The 19416-nt window shown below is 40.5% G+C and overlaps 1 protein-coding gene across 1 annotated transcript in view; it reads right to left on the bottom strand.

Moving 5' to 3' along the window:
• LOC126282400 (putative inorganic phosphate cotransporter) overlaps nucleotides 1–15687 on the bottom strand; it is an 85808-nt gene extending 70121 nt beyond the window's left edge. Inside the window, exons 1-3 of the mRNA XM_049982058.1 lie at nucleotides 15532–15687; nucleotides 7100–7303; nucleotides 6903–6990 (exon numbers count right to left, since the gene is read on the bottom strand). Of these exons, the coding sequence (XP_049838015.1) occupies nucleotides 6903–6990; nucleotides 7100–7303; nucleotides 15532–15687 (448 nt within the window). The remainder of the gene's footprint in view (nucleotides 1–6902; nucleotides 6991–7099; nucleotides 7304–15531) is intronic.
• Nucleotides 15688–19416: the final 3729 nt, after the last annotated feature.

The following is a 19416-nucleotide window of genomic DNA, read 5'->3' as shown; positions in this document are numbered from 1 at the left end:
TGTGGCCATTAGTGTTCTGGTTACCTGCCCTGGCCACTGACGTAAATTCAGGCAGTGTTCCCTTTTCGTGAAGTTAACTATATTACCTGATTTCAAATTCAAGTGCACCAGCGGAATTTTCAGCCTTGTGGCCGTTAGTGTTCCGGTTACCTGCCCTGGCCACTAACGTAATTTCAGGCAGCGTTCTTTCCTAACCTGTTGTCGCTGTCCAACATGGTGTGTAGTTTTGACAGCTTAATAAATATTTCATTGTGGATAATCACGCCCACAATAGTTTGGTCTTTGAGTTTTTATGTACTGATTGGTGACAAGCAAGTTGTTTGGTCGGTCTGTGACTGTTTCTTGGTTGGGTTACTGACAGATCAAGTGTGTAGTTGGGCCCACCACCTCTCTCACCTAAGTGAGAGTTAATGTTTCGAGGCTCCCCCCCCCCCCCCACCTCCCCCCAGAGGCGTCTGAGTGCCGATGTCTATACTGTCCTTTTCATGGGTGTTTTATGGTTTGCTGGTAATCTATTACAGCCAATGCTTTGTGTGTTTTATGTAAATCAATTGTGGGCCTTCAGCCGCTTAAAACTTTATTCTTAAATTCAGTTATTGTCGTCGCGTTCCTTTTCATTTAGTGTGCATTCGGCCATTGAAAACTTAAAAGTTAAAGTATTTTTGAATTTTTGGAAAATCAACTGTGGGCCTTCAGCCACTTAAAGCCTTATTTTCAAAATTTCCCCTTAAGCTAAAACATTGCGGCCTTCTGCCTTAAAAGATTATGGTAAAATATGTTAAAATTTTGATATTTAATCGCGGGCTTCAGCCATTTGTATTGCACCTTGTATACGTTTGCTCTTTTGCCTTGAGGCTTTCCACCTAGCTGTGAAGCTATGCTATATATTTTGTAAATTTAACTGCATGTCTTCAGTCATTTGAAATTTATCTTGTGGCGTTTACCATTTCTTGTTTGGAGGCCTTCAGCCGTGAAAGAATTGGATTTTGAAACTCGTTGCTGTAAAGGTTCGGCTATGTGCCATTTTGGTTTAAAGGTGTTATTAAATTACAATAAATTACAATTCTGAAGTGAAACTGACCGACACCTTTTTTAGCCTTTTCCACAATCCTAATCACCTGTTCCGCCCAGCAGGTTTAGTGGACGTATCACATTGCACATCAAGCAAACAAGTCAGACAGGCTTAGATGAGTTCCCACAATTATTAACCCTCTATTATCTCCCCCCCTCTCTCTCTCTCTCTCTCTCTCTCTCTCTCTCTCTCTCTCTCTCTATTTCTCTTTTCACCTGTTTCAATAGGTGAGTACTAATGAGCTCCGAAAGCCACATTAAAGTTAACAGTGGAGAGGCCCTACCCGTCAAGTTTGGCGACGTTGATCGAGAGCCAAGACGGGATAGGAACTATGCTTAATGTAACGTGAAGATGGCTCATGCATTCGAAGCATAAGTGACATGCTGTTCTCGTGTTGAAAAACGAGTTAAAGAGAATGTCGAATGAGCAATCTAGAAATTGTCTTTATCTTTTCTCGCAAACATCTCCAAAGTTTAGACAGTCATCTAAACTAAAACATTTATGTTCGACGGAAGAAAAAACGCTAAACGAAGAAGGAGCTGTACAACATAAACGAAAGTTGTTAGACGTGTTTCTATACATGAAAGATGATGTCTATTTAAACTTCGCGCCGGTTACATAAGAGTGGCGCCAGTACCGGCACTGTGAGAATGCAAATGAGTTTTAGACATACGCTGTAACGGTCGTGAGCGTTAGTTAAGTTACTTTCGAGATTGAACTTGGTGAGTTTATACTACTGAAGAATGCCTTTAAGGCGACAGAGATGACATTATCAGCACCTCACTGAGTTTGAACCAGGTCGTGCAATAGGGCTACGAGTAGTTGGATACTCCTTCTGCGATATCGCAGAAAGACTTGGCAGGAATATAACCGCTGTAAATGACTACTAGCAGCGGTGGACACGAGAATGTACTGCTGCAAGATGACTGGACTCCGACGGCCACGTGACACTACCGAGAGCGAAACCATTGTGTTCGGTTATGGCTCTAACGCACCACTGCTGCTCAGCAGCACCAATCTGAGCAGCAGTTGGCACCAAAGTGCGAGATTCCCTGTAGCGTGCATTCCACAGTCCCCACACCTCTCCATTCGCGATTTCTGTGGTGTCAAGCGACAGCTCTTCGGAAGACAGAGTGGAGATCAGTTGTATTTCCTGATGAAAGCTGGTTCTGCCTTGGTTCCAGTGATGGCCCTGTGTTGGTTAGCACATGGTCAGTCGAGGGCCTGCAGCCAACCTGTCTGTGTGCTAGACACACTGGACATATATCTGGAGTTATGGACTGGGGTGCTATTTCGTATGATAGCAGGAGCACTTTCGAGGTTATCCCACGCACACTGGCTCAAAATTTGTACCTCAGTCTGGTGATTCGACCTTTTGTGCTGCCATTCAGGAACAGCATTCCTGGGAGTGTTTTCTAACAGGACAGTGCTCGCCAACACACCTCTGTTGTAACCCATCATGCTCTATAGAGTGTCGTCATGTTGTCTTGGCCTGCTCGATCACCAGATCTGTCTCCAATCGAGCAGATACGGGACATGGCCGGATGACAGCGCCAGCGTCATCCACAAACAGCATTAACTGTCCCTGAATTTACCGATCAGGTGCAAGAGCCATTGACATGTGGCACCTCTACTACACAGTGCATTCACTTCTTTATGTCAACATTCTGGCGGTTAAATCGTTTATTAACGTACCAGAATTTCATATCCGCAATGGATTTTATCGTGCTCCGATTAACCTGATGCCAAGACAGATGTATTCCCCAAATTTCATTACTCTATATTTTTGGTGTTGCTGCTTTTTTTCGTCAGTGTATAATTGAGAGGAGATGGTTCAGAATTCCACTCAAGCCACACTAAGTTAACTTTTGCATGCTCTCTCTGAAATTGAAGTCTATACTGGTCGATTGCTTGTGCTGCACGTGTGTTCCCATGACGCCTCCATCGTTTTGACATCAGAGCGTTTCTGACGTGATTTTGCCAAAGCCACATCCCATGTGGAGCTCAGCTGGAAACCGATGTTACTGTTGACAAGATAGTCATGTACGCTAAGTTTCACTGTCTCTTTGATGATTGAATTCCAGAACCCTTTGACACGGCACAGCACCTTATTCTGTTCAGAAAAATATAGCTTTCGTTGATGCGGTACTCTTTGGCTGAGCAAATGCTCCTCATATGTTCTGAACTTCACCGCGAGATGCATCGCTACGTTTGGCGAATGTACGGCAGGCCACACTCGCAGATGATGCTGTAAACGTCCGATGCTGTAGCTGTAATTGGTCTTTGACTGACCCAAGCGTATTCTTGATTTTAGCAGTTGAACAGAGAAGGATTTTATATTCTGCTTCTCCATTATTCTGACAATCTTGGCTATGGGTGACCGTGTGTACAGAATGAAACGCATTTGGTTTCTTCTTCTGGAATGTTTCCCTTCTTCTTCTTGCTTGGTTAGCGTACATGCTGTAATTCGGTAGACAGACTTCCCTCGATGCATACAGTTCGGGATCTGTGTACTGGAATGGTGAGCACAGATATGCATTTCACTGGATGGTGGTTGGAATACCCTAGGGTTTCATCAGAGTTCTTCTGCATCACAGTCTCTAGGACTGGTAAGCATCTGTTTTTTTTTTCACCTCCTTGGTATACATGTCGGTTTTCTTCACCATTCCGCCAAACCACGATGGTGTCATCCACATATCTATAGCTGTGCTGAACTCTCCTGAGCAGTGCTAGCATGCTGATGTTAATCATAAGTAGTAAATAACTAGAATTTATACTGAAATTCTGTTTTCTTATTTTTGGATTAGTTAGTTAGTTACGTGTTCTATTGATCAATCTCATGGTAACTGTTATGACGTGGAATGTGTCAAGTGCATATGAAATGCACACATGAATACTTTATTTTTAAACTTAAAAATTTTATTACCTACACCTTTACCTTAAATTCCACAAAATGCATATATTATAACTCCAGATTTATTTATTCCTACAAATAATTCATCTATGGTATAGAAGGAGGTGTCAAGGAGGTATGATTTCAACTTAATTTTAAAAATGTTACTCCTGTCTGTCACACACTTTATTTCATCTGGTAATTTATCGAAATGTTTTACAGCAGCATATTTTACCCCTTTGTGTGCCACACATATGTTAAGTAGAGGATATTATAAGTTTTTCTTTCTTTTGGCATTATACTCATGAATGTCACTATTGTTTTTAAATTTATCCATATTGTTGAGAACAAATTCCATTACTGAGTAAACGTACTGTGAGGGTGTTGTAAGGATTCCTAACCTTTTAAAGAGATACCTATAAGATGTGCGACTATGAGCCCCACACATTATTCTAAGCTCTTTCTTTTGAGCAGTGAATACTTTTAGGGTAAGTGTTGAGTTACCCCAAGATACTATTCCATATGACATCAGAGAGTGAAAGTATGCAAAGTATGTTAGCTTGCTAATTTCTACAGCCTCAAAATTAGCAATTATTCTGATTGCAGAAGTTGCTGAACCTAGTAGATTTAGGAGATCCCTATATGTACACCCAAAAACGTAGTAAGCTCTACCCTGGCTACTGACTTCTGTTGATGTGTTATATTTATTGAAGGAACTGTACTCCTGGCAGTAGAAAATTGGATGTAATGTGGTGTTCCAAAGTTCAGAGTAAACTCATTCGCCGAAAACCAATCAGTACGTTTCCTAAAGACATTATATGTATCATTTTCTATTGGTGTTTCTTTTACTGGCTTAATAATGATGCCTGTATCATCAGCAGACAGTGTCAGTTTAGCTTCTTGTTTCAGATAAGAACGGAGGTCATTCGCCTATATTAAGAACAGAGGGGACCTACAATCAAACCCTGTGGAACACTTAACGTAATTTCATCCCAGTTCGACGAAGTGGTAAACTTCCTTAAACCACTTAAACCATATAAAGAAACTTTTTGCTTACTGTTCTGTAGGTATGACTTAAACCACTCATATCTTGTTCCATTTATATCACAGAAGAAAATTTCTGTAAGATAATGTTATGGTTCACACAATCAAATGTTCTGGATAAGTCACAGAAAATTCCTATTGGGGTTTATACAATTTAAAGACTCTATTATGTGGGCAGTGAAATTGTATATCGTTGTCCCAGTGGAACAAGATTTCTGAAATCCAAACTGTGATTTACTAAGTATCCCATTACTGCTGAGATGGCTAACCACTCTTGAGTACATTACTTTCTCGACAATTTTTGATAATGCTGTGAGACAGAATACTGGCCAGTAATTATTGACATCTGTGGTGTCCTCTTTTTTGCAGAGAGGCTTGAAAATGGCATACTTTAATATGTCTTGGAAAATAGAGATGCATTACAGATGTGACTCGGAGCATAAGCTGTAACCGGTCCACATGGTTTTAATATCTTGTTAGAGATGTCATCTACTCCAATAGAACATTTATTTTTCAAAGCTTTAATGACTTTCCTTATTTCACAAGAGGTTGTTAATTGACAAATTAATCTGACTAGGATTTCTCGAAACTGGGTCTTTCATTTTTTCCTTGGCTTTTTCGTTTCACCTATTCTCGCCGCTTTTTTCGCCTACACTTAATAAATGGTTCTTAAATACATTATCTGCTTGTGTACTGTCGGATAAGATGGTCTCATTCTCTTTACTAGTAATATTACCTACCCCAGTGGTTGCTTTTCCAGTCTCTCTTCTAACAACATTTCGTACTGATTTGATTTTATTGCTCGAGTTAATTTCATCTCTAATAAACATGTTTTTTTGATTTTCTGACAAAGTTTCTCAGCATATTACAATATTTTTCATAGTGCAAAATTACTTTTGGGTCTTGAGTAAATTTTGCTGCCTCAAACAATGTTCTTTTCCTTTCTGAAGATATTTTAATACCTGTAGTAATCCAAGGTTTCTTTGAAAACTGTTTGGTGTTACATTTAGTAATTTTTGGGGTAACAGTGTTCAAAAAGGGGTATAAGTTTATTAAGAAGTATTTTGCATTTATCATTGGCATTTCACTCATTATATACCTCTTCCCAATTAACATTTCTTAAACTTTCTTTGAAGTGCTCTATAGATACCAGGTTGACCAGCCCTAAACTTTTACTTAATGGTTTCTGAACCGTATACCCTGCTAAGTTTTGTAAGTTAACCAGTTGTGCATCATGGTCTGATAATCCATTTATCACAGGGAAAACGTGTTTAGTTTTACATCCTCTTGCTGCACAAATACATTATCTATTACAGTACTAGATTGCAATCTTTGCAGTACAACAATAATCTGTCGTATGTAGTGACGACTATTTTTCAATCGACCTCTTCCAAAATAATTAAATTAACTTTAGTAGTCGGTGAAATTTAACTACTATACTAATTCGATTTACTTACTGAGGATTCGATTCAACTTCTGTTACACTTGCTTCGATGTGGGTGTATGGGTGCTAGTTTTAAATATTTTGTGATGTTGACGTGTGATTTCTTCCATCATCACTTTGGCAATTCACTGAGTGATTTATGTCATATGGGACCGTTTTTTGGGCTAAAGCCATGTACAACGACAGTACCTCTTTCATATCAAATTTATTAGCTCAAACTAAATTCGTTTGGGGCTCATTCTAACTCATGTGACAATTATGAGACGAAGTGGAGCAATTACCTATGGACAAAACCACTATGTTGTATTAAGTTATCTCGTGGAAGAAAGCCTTCTTTGAAGAATGTTTTCAGTGCGTTTAGAAAATCAAAATTTAAAGTAAAATTTCGATCTCCAGCTGCAATGAAAAATTATGAATATTTTTCTCACTGAATTGCTAGCGGACTTTACCTGAGAAAATTGGTCCTGCCAGTCTCTGTCGCTCGTTTTCAGGGAACCATATTCCAAACAGTACGTGCATTGCTGGTACGATAACACCCTGAAAAGAAATTGTAATGGGCTTAGCATTTTAGATATGACGAAATGTTGAACAGGAGTCGCATCCGGACAGTACTTACTGAAAATATCCCTACGAGTAAGCGTGTTACCATGAAGACCACGGCGCCAGCATCGGCACAGACTGGACCCACGACCGTGAATACACCGGCAGCGAGCAGTCCTATGCTGAAAACCCAGCGAGCGCTGTACCGGGCAGCCAGGTAACCTGCGATTATGTTCACTCCTGCATACCCGTAGTAGTAGGAGGACAATATGTAACCTTGCATCTCATCATCCCAGTCAAATTCTCCTTCCTGAAACACACAAAACATGACACACAATCCGTCAACTGCGGCAGGGGAAAGATACGAGCCACAGTTCCAATGTATTTTTTTATGATGACATATGGTTCCATACAAAAGTCGGCTGTGGTATTGTGAACTTTAAAACTTACCACCACTATCTGTTAGTTTCATGGTCGAAGCTTGATAATGAGTTAAAATGAAGCAGAAACGCAGATGAAACAATAAGAGAAGAAAACTTATAGTTTATAAGTCAACATTCTGTCTGTGGCGATAGAATTCCTTACAAAAGTGGTGTCAACTAAGATCATAAGGAATGGACCGTGATAATCTTGAAGGAACCCTGTCAGTATTTACTTCGTTTGATGTAAGTAAATCACGGGAAATCTAAATCAGGATGTTCACACGAGGATAATGATGATATTCCGAGTGCTGAACATCTTTCTCATCAGCATTGATACAAAAATACTAAGGTGTTGGGAAGTTCAATTTTGGCTTTTTGCTACCCATCGCCAACCCTTTCCCCCGTAACATTCTATCAGACCAGTCAGTACTTGCGTATGTGCTAAAATGTGAAATTAATGTGATTAAAATAAACATATTACACTACTGTAATCCTTACCATCCACTCTGGGCTGTGAAAATTGTCTATATCATAGTTTCTTTTATTCCATATCTCCTGATTGTGTATCATCTGGTCTGTATTTACCGGTGTCCGTAAATCCATCCTACACCAACACATACACTGAACAGCTCCTCCTCCTTATTGAAAATTCCTGCTAGCACTTAATGTGGTTCACATTCCAAATATTCCACCTATGAACAATTGTATAATCTCGTTCACCAGCTACCCCATAGCTTGATCGATGTCATTTCACTGTTTCTTTGAATATCAGTATAACTTCTTTTCCTCTCAGAAAATAGTCTAAAGGACTTCCTCTCTCCTTGTTGCTCATCACCACTTAGTCGTTTTTCCATTTGTAGCAAGACATTTCAGTGCTTCAGCGCTCAACGCTTTGTACCCACCCAAAAAGTACGTTCCGCATATATTATTTGTCAGATCTTGTAACCCCAACCGGTAACTGCGTTTCCTTTCCCCTATCCATAGCTGAATCTTGCCTCCGTTCTGTCGGCACCAAGTACTAAATCACAAACCAAAACTCTCGCAAAATGCATTTCTTAAGCTCCAGTCCTCAGTCTATACACTCCTACCTTATCCAACTCGGTCCCCTACATCTCAAGAGTGACGCGATGTTTTCTGACATTTTCATCGACCCAGAGCAATATGTGACTAGTTAACTGTTACCAACAACATGGACAACACGACACTATGGAAACGCCCAGCGGCATTATCATCAAAAATTAAAACAGCACTGATCTTTTCATTAACATCATCGCGCGAAATCGTGTATCACACTGAAATCGGTTTTGTTAGGATTAATTATCTCTTTTCGCAGCTCCCACTAATAAGATGCACAATGTTTCCCCTATTTTCCAAGAGAAAATTCCCCTCCTCAATGCTTTAAGAATATTATATTACACTCTCTGAAGTTGTCCATCTGTTTCCTTTTAATTTTTCCTTTTCTCATTTGATACTCCATTTTTCTAAGCATAATAATTGTGTTCTCTTGAGATTCCGATGTCATTAAATGATATCTACATCTGCACGGACACTGTGCAAATCACACTTAAGTGTCTGAGAGGGTTAATAGAATAATTCTCTATTATTTTACTCTCGAAAAAACTCTGGAAAACAAACGAACACCTATATCCTTCCGTGCGAGCTTTTATTTCCCTTATTTTGTTATTATGATCGTTTCTCTGTTTGTAGGTCGACGTCAACAAACTACTTTCACATTCAGAGGAGAATGCTGATGATTGAACTTTCGAGAGAAAATCCCGCCGCAACGAAAAAACGCTTTGGTTTTAGTATTGACCACCCCAAATCCTGTATTATTTACCTAAGACTCTCTCACCTATTTCTTTATAATACAAAACGTGCTGCTCTTCTTTGAACTTTCTCGATGTACTCCATTAATCCCGTCAGGCAAGGATCCCATAACGCGCAGCAGTGCTTCAAAAGAGGACGGACAAGTTTAGTGGAGACTGCCTCTTTAGAAGATCTGTAACATCTTCTAAATGTACTGCCAATAAATCACAGTTTTTGGTCCGCTTTCCTCACAACATTTTCTACGTGTTCCTTCCAATTCATGTTGTTCCTAATTGTAATTGCTAGATATTTAGCTGTATTTATGGCCTTTGGATATGATTCTTTTATCGTGTAACATAAGTCTACATTACAAGATCTCGATTCATTTGCAGTAATTTGGTATGTGACATTAGTTTTGGTTTATTTGGGCTACAATTGTTATTTTTTATCTCCTCGGTCGATGATGCACCTAGATTCCATCTGCAATTGCATTTTAAAACTACTGGTTTTCTTGTGATGAAAGTTCTTTGGTATTGTCTACACACATTCTACAGATTGAATTTAAAGTTAAATATCTTTTACCAATTTGTTTAACTTAACTAAGGCAACTTTTCAGAGGTAGATCATTTGTCTTACTTCAACTCTGTGAACTGCTTTATGCCATTAAAGATCCTACATATATTTACACCCCTCCCCTCATAGAAATTAATTACAATTTTTTTAAATTTTTTACTTGTGTTCATTTACCTTTAGTGTTAGTCCTAAGCTATGTATAGATCACCATTCTCTTCGTTTCTAGAAACATTGTGTTGTACAGATATATTATACAGTTTAAAATAATCACTAAAACGACTATCATTACCTCAATCCTCCACCACATCCATCCATCTACAAGTGAAGTGGTAAACGAGACTAAAGCTGTGGAACAGGTGGTACAGAATTCCTGCAGTGAATACCTTCAGCTCAGTCTTACATTCATTTCGTCTTCCATTTCAAGATGTAAAAAACGACAGTGTTTAAAACTATATTTCTTTGAAACATACAGTTAGCACATTGAATTTAAACAGAAAAAGGCTACATTAGCGTATCAGGAATCTGCGGCTGATTAATCACGTATTAATCATTGTAAGGTGGCAGAATATGAAGGTCAGATTCACACCTTACATTGGAGTATTATATATCGCAATGGGAAGGTGAATATGACACCTAACTTAATTCGGCGGTTATGAGTAAATTTTCCTATCAGTATGTAATGCAAAAAGGGATGACACTCAGTCCATGGTAATTAACACACCATTCCTATATAATGCATGTCTATGAGCAGAATGTGCAACAAGCAGTGAGAGGCGTTTTAGTTTGGAATTCAGATGGGTGAGATCAGAGGGAAGGTCGCACCATGAAAGATACAACGGGGCTTCCCAAACCAGGTAAACGACTGAACACGTGACTCAGAAGAGGAGAGCGAGCTAACGGGCCATCTGAGGGAGGACAAGAAAGAAAACTTTTAAAAAACTGCGTTTCAGAATTCCAAATGGATACTAACAAGACACCCCTCCCCCCCCCCCCCCCCCCCCACTCCCGATGAACGATGGACCTTGCCGTTGGTGGGGAGGCTTGTGTGCCTCGGCGATACAAATGGTCGTACCGTAGGTGCAACCACAACGGAGGGGTATCTGTTGAGAGGTCAGACAAACGTGTGGTTCCTGAAGAGGGGCGGCAGCCTTTTCAGTAGTTGCAGGGGCAACAGTCTGGATGATCGACTGATCTGGCCTTGTAACACTAACCAAAACGTCCATGCTGTCCTGGTACTGCAAACGGCTGAAAGCAAGGAGAAACTACAGCCGTAATTTTTCCCGAGGGCATGCAGCTTTACTGTATGATTAAATGATGATGGCGTCCTCTTGGGTAAAATATTCCGGAGGTAAAATAGTCCCCCATTCGGATCTCCAGGCGGGGACTACTCAAGAGGACGTCGTTATCTGGAGAAAGAAAACTGGCGTTCTACGGATCGGAGCGTGAAATGTCAGATTCCTTAATCGGGCAGGTAGGTTAGGAAATCTAAAAACGGAAAGGGATAGGTTAAAGTTATATATAGCGGGAATTACTGAAGTTCGGTGGCAGGAGGAACAAGACTTTTGGTCAGGTGAATACCGGGTTATAAATATAAAATCAAGTACGGGTAATGCAGGAGTAGGTTTAATAATGAATAAAAAATAGGAGAGGGGGTAAGCTATTACAAACAGCATAGTCAACGCATTATTGTGGCCAAGATAGACACGAAGCCCACGCCTACTACAGTAGTACAAGTTTGTATGCCAGCTAGTTCTGCAGATGATGAAGAAATTGATGAAATGTATGATGAGACACAAGAAATTTTTCAGGTAGTGAAGGGAGGCGAAAATTTAACAGTCATGGGTGACTGGAATTCGAGAGTAGGAAAAGAGAGAGAAAGAAACACAGTAGGTGAATATGGATTGGTGGTAAGAAATGAAAGAGAAAGCCGTCTGGTAGAATTTTGCACAGAGCATAACTTAATCATAGCTAACACTTGGTTCAAGAATCATAAAAGAAGGTTGTATACATGGAAGAATCCTGGAGATACTAGAAGGTATCAGATTATGTAATGGTAAGACAGAGATTTAGGAACTAGGTTTTAAATTGTAAGACATTTCCAGGGGTAGATGTGGATTCTGACCACAATCTATTGGGTATGAACTGTAGGTTAAAACTGAAGAAACTGCAAAAATCTGGGAATTTAAAGAGATGGGACCTGGATAAACTGAATAAATCAGAGGTTATACAGAGTTTCGGGGAGAACATAAGGGAACAATTGTAATGAATGGGGGAAAGAAATACAGTAGAAGAAAAATGGGTAGCTGTGAGAGAGGAAGAGGATCAAGTAGGTAAAAAGACGATAGCTAGTAGAAATCCATGGGTAACAGAAGAAATATTGAATTTAATTGATGAAAGGAGAAAATATAAAAATGTAGTAAATGAAGCAGGCAGAAAGGAATACAAACGTCTAAAAAATGAGATCGACAGGAAGTGCAAAATGGCTAAGCAGGGATGGCTAGAGGACAAATTTAAGGATGTATAGGCTTATCTCACTAGGGGTAAGATAGATACTGCCTACCGGAAAATTAAAGAGACCTTTGGAGAAAAGAGAACCACTTGCATGAATATCAAGAGCTCAGATGGAAACGCAGTTCTTAGCAAAGAAGGAAAAGTAGAAAGTGGAAGGAGTATATAGAGGGTGTATACAAGGGAGATGTTCTGGAGGACAATATTATGGAAATGGAAGAGGAAGTAGAGGAAGATGAAATGGGAGTCGCGATACTGCGTGAGGAGTCTGACAGAGCACTGAAAGACCTGAGTCGAAAAAAGGCCCCGGGAGTAGACAACATTCCATTAGAACTACTGACAGCCTTGAGAGAGCCATTCCTGACAAATTCATTTGATGAGCAAGATGTATGAGACAGGTGAAATACCCTCAGACTTCAAGAAGAATATAATAATTCCAGTTCCAAAGAAATCAAGTGTTGACAAACGTGAAAATTACCGAACTATCAGTTTAATAAGTCACAGCTGCAAAATAATAACGCGAATTCTTTGAATGGAAAAACTGGTAGAAAACAACCTCGAGGAAGATCAGTTATGATTCCGTAGAAATATTGGACCACGTGAGGCAATACTGTCTCTACGACTTATCTTAGAAGAATAAGGAAAGGCAAACCTACGTTTCTACAATTTGTAGACTTAGAGAAAGTTTTGGACAATGTTGACTGGAATACTCTCTTTCAAATTCTGAAGATAGCAGGGGTAAAATACAGGGATCGAAAGGCTATTCACAATTTGTACAGAAACCAGATGGCATGAAAGGGAAGCAGTGGTTAGAAAGGGAGTGAGACAGGGTTATAGCCTCTCCCCGATGTTATTCAAGCTGTATATTGAGGAAGCAGTAAATAAAACAAAAGAAAAATTCGGAGTAGGTATTGAAGTCCATGGAGAAGAAATAAAAACTTTGAGGTTCGCCGATGACAATGTAATTCTGTCAGAGACAGCAAAGGACTTGGAAGAGCAGTTGAACGGAATGGACAGTGTCTTGAAAGGAAGATAAAAGATGAACATCAACAAAAGCAAAACGAGAATAATGTAATGTAGTCGAGTTAAGTCGGGTGGTACTGAGGGAATTAAATTAGGAAATGAGACAAAGTATTAGATGAGTTTTTCTATTTGGGGAGCAAAATAACTGATGATGGTCGAAGTAGAGAGGATATAAAATGTAGACTGGCAATGGCAAGGAAAGCGTTTCTGAAGAAGAGAAATTTGTTAACTCGAGTATAGATTTAAGTGTCAGGAAGTCGTTTCTGAAAGTATTTGTATGAAGTGTAGCCAAGTATGGAAGTGAAACATGGACGATAACTAGTTTGGACAAGAAGAGAATAGAAGCTTTCGAAATGTGGTACTACAGAAGAATGCTGAAGATTAGATGGGTAGATCACATAACTAATGAGGAGGTATTGAATAGAATTGGGGATAAGAAGAGTTTGTGGCACAACTTGACAAGAAGAAGGGACCGGTTTGTAGGACATGTTCTGAGGCACCAAGGGATCACCAATTTAGCATTGGAGGGCAGCGTGGAGGGTGAAACTCATAGAGGGAGACCAAGAGATGAATACACTAAGTAGATTCAGATGGATGTAAGTTGCACTAAGTACTGGGAGATGAAGAAGCTTGCACAGGATAGAGTAGCATGGAGAGCTGCATGAAACCAGTCTCAGGACTGAAGACCACAGCCAGCTTCTGTGGCCGAGCGGTTCTGGGCGCTCCAGTCCGGAACCGCGCGACTGCTACGGTCGCAGGTTCGAATCCTGCCTCGGGCATGGGTGTATGTGACGTTCTTAGGTTAGTTAGGTTTAAGTAGTTCTAAGTTCTAGGGGACTGATGACCTCAGATGTTAAGTCCCATAGTGCTCAGAGCCATTTCAACCATTTTTTTGAAGACCACAACAACAACAACTAACAACAACAGTGACGCATTTTCGATCACATATCCTACAAGTGGTACACACATGAGAGGCAATGTACGTGATTTGACATCTGGCGCGGACACAATGCATCCATTTGGCAGAAACACACTCGGAAGGGGTAAAGAGCCGAAGATTCGACGTAGTTAAATGGTAGAGCCCTTGTGATCAGTAGAGAAAGTTTCCACGAAATAAGAGGAACGCTCCTATTGGCCGAAAAAAGTCATGGCGTGTAGAACGAAAGAACCCAGGTGGGGATACTGTTCAGCTATTAGAAATACAAGACGGAAATTTTCAGAGGACTCTGCTTTGAACTGGCGTCTAGTGCAGAATGGAGCGCATAACGTTCTGTACGACGCAGAGGAGTAATTTGTGTGAACAATGTGTTCACAGTGGCTGACATCCAGCTAGAAATTAGCTGTGGCATCGTTTAGCTCCAACTGTGGAGAAACGAACCAGCAAATTAGTTAATTGTTCTTGCAAGAACTGAGAGGGCATTATAACATGCACGTTGCTCCAGCCATGCGCGTGTATATAGCCATATTCTAAGACTAGGGATGAGTACAGGTTTTCTCGCATAACAAGAAACATAGGGAGAGTTTATGCTGAACTTAGTTTGATAGGAATTTCAGAGGAGAGAGCGGCATAGCAGATGACAGCTCATCGCAGCTTAAGGTAAATACCGCGTGCAGAGGCGTAAACTTCTTGTTTCACCAGCTTGTGTCAACTCGAGCGACCTTGGGTAATCTTTTGCTCAATTTTTCACATAACTAACCATCCATCGTAGACTTGATTGTCATCCTAAAAATAATACCAAACGATGAACGCGAATCGGATGATTTATTGTAGTTCTGAGCAACATCATAACGAATTCGTAAGAATAATTTTGTGAAGAAACATCGAGTTAAACTTTAATATTGTCATGTTTAGGATAATTTACATTTCTCAGAGTTGTTATTTAATATTGTTGCATTTAGGATTATTTCACTTTCGATGTCGATGAAATGCATTATCCTGACAACTGTTTTAACATTTTCACATGGTAAACTGTGTAAAAGCGTGTATTTCTATGCTAATATTGAAACATTAAACATGTCATTTCAACTTACACAGTTGTCCTCAGTCATAAAACAAGAAAAACCGAATATATCACCTTATATCACATAAACAAAAAATAAATGCAACAACGAAGAACAGAAGTAATCATTCATAAAACTCAATAAAATCTGTCTTGCACATTTTTAAACCAGGAAGGTATTTTATTAATTATGCAGTTGCACATACCTCAGTGTTTGTCAAATTAGTGTTTGCCGTGCCCAGCAGAGGACAAGTTTCATCGGCCGCCGGGCTTTCCTGGGCTACATGCTTGACCATTCCACCAAGAGCCACCGACAGAGTCACCTTTAATACATACTGGGCAAAGATTGCCAGTATACCCATCGCTGCTATGGCATACCGAAGTGGAAACAGAGCTGAAAAAAGTAACATGGGTGTGTGTCTAAGGGAAAAGTTGTCTGCAATATTTATGATGCAATCAGCATTTATGTCTTTTATTCCGAAAGAGTGTTGCAACATTGCAGTTCTTTTTAAAAATTTTAAGATGTAGTAACTAAAATTTTCAAACTGTTTTTCATCGCTTGAATTGATTTTCATTACAATAACAAAATGTTTATAAGATTAAATCTTGGTAAAAATGAAATTATTAATTATATCTGTAAGAAATAGATAGGAAAAAATTTTCGAATTCCATTTGTAGACATCGATTGTTTCGGCAATTGCGACTTTTGTGCTGTTCCGTGGAGCGATTAGTGAGAATCACCATCGGGATACGTCGGTGAAGCAAGGACGAACTAGACGTTAAAAGGCTTTGTTGGCGCTGCTCCAAGCTTGAAGAATGTTTGTTGTGCACTCCATCCCAAATTGTGTGCCTGGCCCCTCTCTAGAGGCTCTAAGAGAGAAATATCGCACGCCGGTGGCATCTGTAGTATTCTCTATTTGTGTCATGTTGAACTATATTGAAGAAGTATAGATCTGGTCTAGTACTTGTTTCATTTTTGGTTGATATGTTTTTCTAAATATGGGAGTTTGTTGTCGACAAACAGAGATGATCTGCCTCAGGAGTAGCAGCGGCGGAGCTTGTGATGTGAGGCTTGAAGAATACGTCGCGTAAATTTCCTCGATATGTAACCGTATCAGGTGGAGATTTCAACTTACCAGCTATAGACTGGGAGACTCAAATGATTAGAGCGTGTAGGAAGGACAAGAAATCATGTGAAATTGTTCTAAATACCTTTTCCGAAAATTACTTTGAGCAGTTAATCAGAGAAGCAGCTCGTGAACGTAACATCTTAGATCTGCTGATGACAAATAGACCCGAACTTTTCGAGTCGCTTAGGACAGAGAATCAATGATCCTAAGCCTGTTACAGTATCGCTGAATACAGCTGTAAACAGGAATACAAAGAAAGGTAGGAATATCTTCCTGCTTAGCAAGAACGACAGGAAACAGATCTTAGGTCACCTGAGTGGTCAGTATGGAAATACCATCTCCAATACTAACAGTGTTGAGTATCAATGGGCGAAATCCAACAACATTTTGAAACGATACCTCCATTGGGATCAATCTTTTCTTCCGGCTCTGATCAATTTGCGCCTCCCTAAAAGCAAGGAATTGGACAAGTCAGAAAAAATTTAAGAGTATCAGTACGTGAGCCGCACCTCTTTTCATCTTACGACAGTAATACAGCTGTATTTCTTGGTGTAGGTAGAGTATGGGCGCTTCTTAATACTGGCTATAAAAGAATAAATTTTTATCTAGTACCTTACTGCTTGCTTTTGGCTTCACACTACCCCTGGATTTACGGTACAGCTTGCAAGTATTTGTAATGAAAAATGGGTTCGACACGGTGGGTGATGGGATCTGATGTTCTTCGCCTGCAAGAGCGTTCAGTGAATGGATGACATAGCCACCCCTGTCGCAGCCAAGACATGGGGACGACTTGAAAAATAAAAGCATCCTCCATGTACCTGGCTGTCAAGCGATACCAAATCGCGGCGCAGCCTTCAGACATGCCTCTTATAGGTCTAAGTATGCCTCCTTTCGGGGCGTTGCGATAGAGTGGCGCCAGAAAAGACGTAGGTGAACGCACATCTCTTCTCATTAGACGCTTGAACTCAGTCACGGGTTAAGTAGCGGAACGAGGAGTAACCCTTAGTAGCGTAGACGCAAGTTACTCAACAGGAAATTTTCAGTGGACCCAAGTTCCACGACGAGCTGAAAATGGAACGATTTTTTGAACAACAAGCGCTGTCCCGGTTGCTCTTTGGCTCCCTCTGTCCTTTTACGAAGAATATTCAGCTCGAATAATTTTATACTTCATTAGGAGGGTACGAGGGTGAGTCAAATGAAAACCTTAAATATTTTTTTAAATATTATTTTTTGTGCAGAAGTGGTACAGAGTTGTATCACTTTTCAACATAAACTCCCCACTCTCAATGCAAGTCATCCAGCGCTTACAAAGTGCATAAATTCCTTTAGAAAAAAATTCTTTTGGTAGTCCGCGCAACCACTCATGCACCGCGTGGCGTACCTCTTCATCAGAACGGAACTTCTTTTCTCCCACTGCGTCTTTGAGTGGTCCAAACTTATGGAAATCACTTGGGGCAAGGTCTGGTGAGTGTGGTGGACGAGGAAGACACTCGAAATGCTGCTCTGTGATTGTTGCAATTGTTGTACAAGCAGTGTCGGGCCTTGCATTGTCATGATGCAAAAGGACACCTGCTGACAGCAATCCACGTCGCTTTGATTTGATTGCAGGCCGCAGATGACTTTTTAGAGATCTGTGTATGATGCACTGGTGACAGTGGTCCCTCTACGCATGTAATGCTGCAAAATGACGCCTTTTTCGTCCCAAAAGAGAGTCAGCATAACCTTCCCTGCTGGTGGTTCTGTTAGAAACTTCCTTGGTTTGGGTGATGAGGAATGGCGCCATTCCTTGCTCGCTCTCTTCGTTTTCGGTTGGTGGAAGTAACCCCAGGTTTCGTCCCCAGTAGCGATTTTTGCAAGGAAGCCATCACCTTCTCGTTCAAAATGCCGAAGAAGTTCTTCACAAGCATCAACACGTCGGTCTCACATTTCAAGAGTCAGCTGCCGTGGCACCCTTCTTGCAGACACTTCGTGAAACTAGAGCACATCATCCACAATGTGGTGTGCTGACCCATGACTAATCTGCAGACATGCTGCAATGTCATTCAGTGTCACTCGGGGGTTTTTCTTCACTATGGCTTCAACTGCTGCAATGATCTGTGGAGTCACAACTCGTTGTGCCTGACCTCGACGAGGAGCATCTACCACTGAAGTCACACCATTTGCGAACTTCCTACTCCATTCGTAGACTTGCTGCTGTGAGAACATGCATCACCGTACTGAACCTTCATTCGTCGATGAATTTCAATCGGTTTCACACCTTCACTACACAAAAACCGAATAACAGAACGCTGTTCTTCCCTGGTGCAAGTCGCAAGTGGGGAGGCCATCTTTATACTGATACTGAGACAGTATGTGTGCATCTGCAGTATGCTGCCACCGGCAGGCCATTCTGCACGCTGTTTGTAGCACGCTTAGCAACTTACAGGATAACGGCGCGAAATTTCGATTTGTTATTACAAATTTAAGGTTTTCATTTGACTCACCCTCGTATGATAACAAATCAACCTCACACTGGCCCATTGGCCAATTTTCAAAATTCATGTAGAGGGGATCTGAGTGGAAAACTCTCTCGCCTAATTGGTGGTTCAGTTGTTGCTAGAACGTGAATGGCTAAAAACAAGCTTGTCCGTTTTTCCTGCCCGGAGTCAAATACGAAGATTATTTTGTTGTTAGGTTGAGACGGAAGCAGAGGCAAGATTCTAGTGCCAAGAATCGAAGGAAACTGACCCAAGATTCTGATGTTAACAGCCTTCCGACTGCTGCTGTTGGATTCGGAGGAAATCAGCTTCTGTGGGTAACGGCACTGATTTCAAGTGTGACACTAAGCCCGCGGTGGTGAGCGCTCCTTTGCAAGATGAGTTATTAAGTTCGGTTGGCTTTGTTGGTTGATTGTGAGGCAAGAGTCTCGAGATATAAATTGTATTCAGATCAATTTCTGTAACGTAACTAAATCCTTTATCT

This window comes from Schistocerca gregaria, chromosome 7, assembly GCF_023897955.1.
Source record: "Schistocerca gregaria isolate iqSchGreg1 chromosome 7, iqSchGreg1.2, whole genome shotgun sequence".
Classification (NCBI taxonomy): Eukaryota; Metazoa; Arthropoda; class Insecta; order Orthoptera; family Acrididae; genus Schistocerca; species Schistocerca gregaria.
The sequence above is the reverse complement of the archived record's forward strand: the minus strand, read 5'-3'. Positions and strand labels throughout refer to the sequence as shown.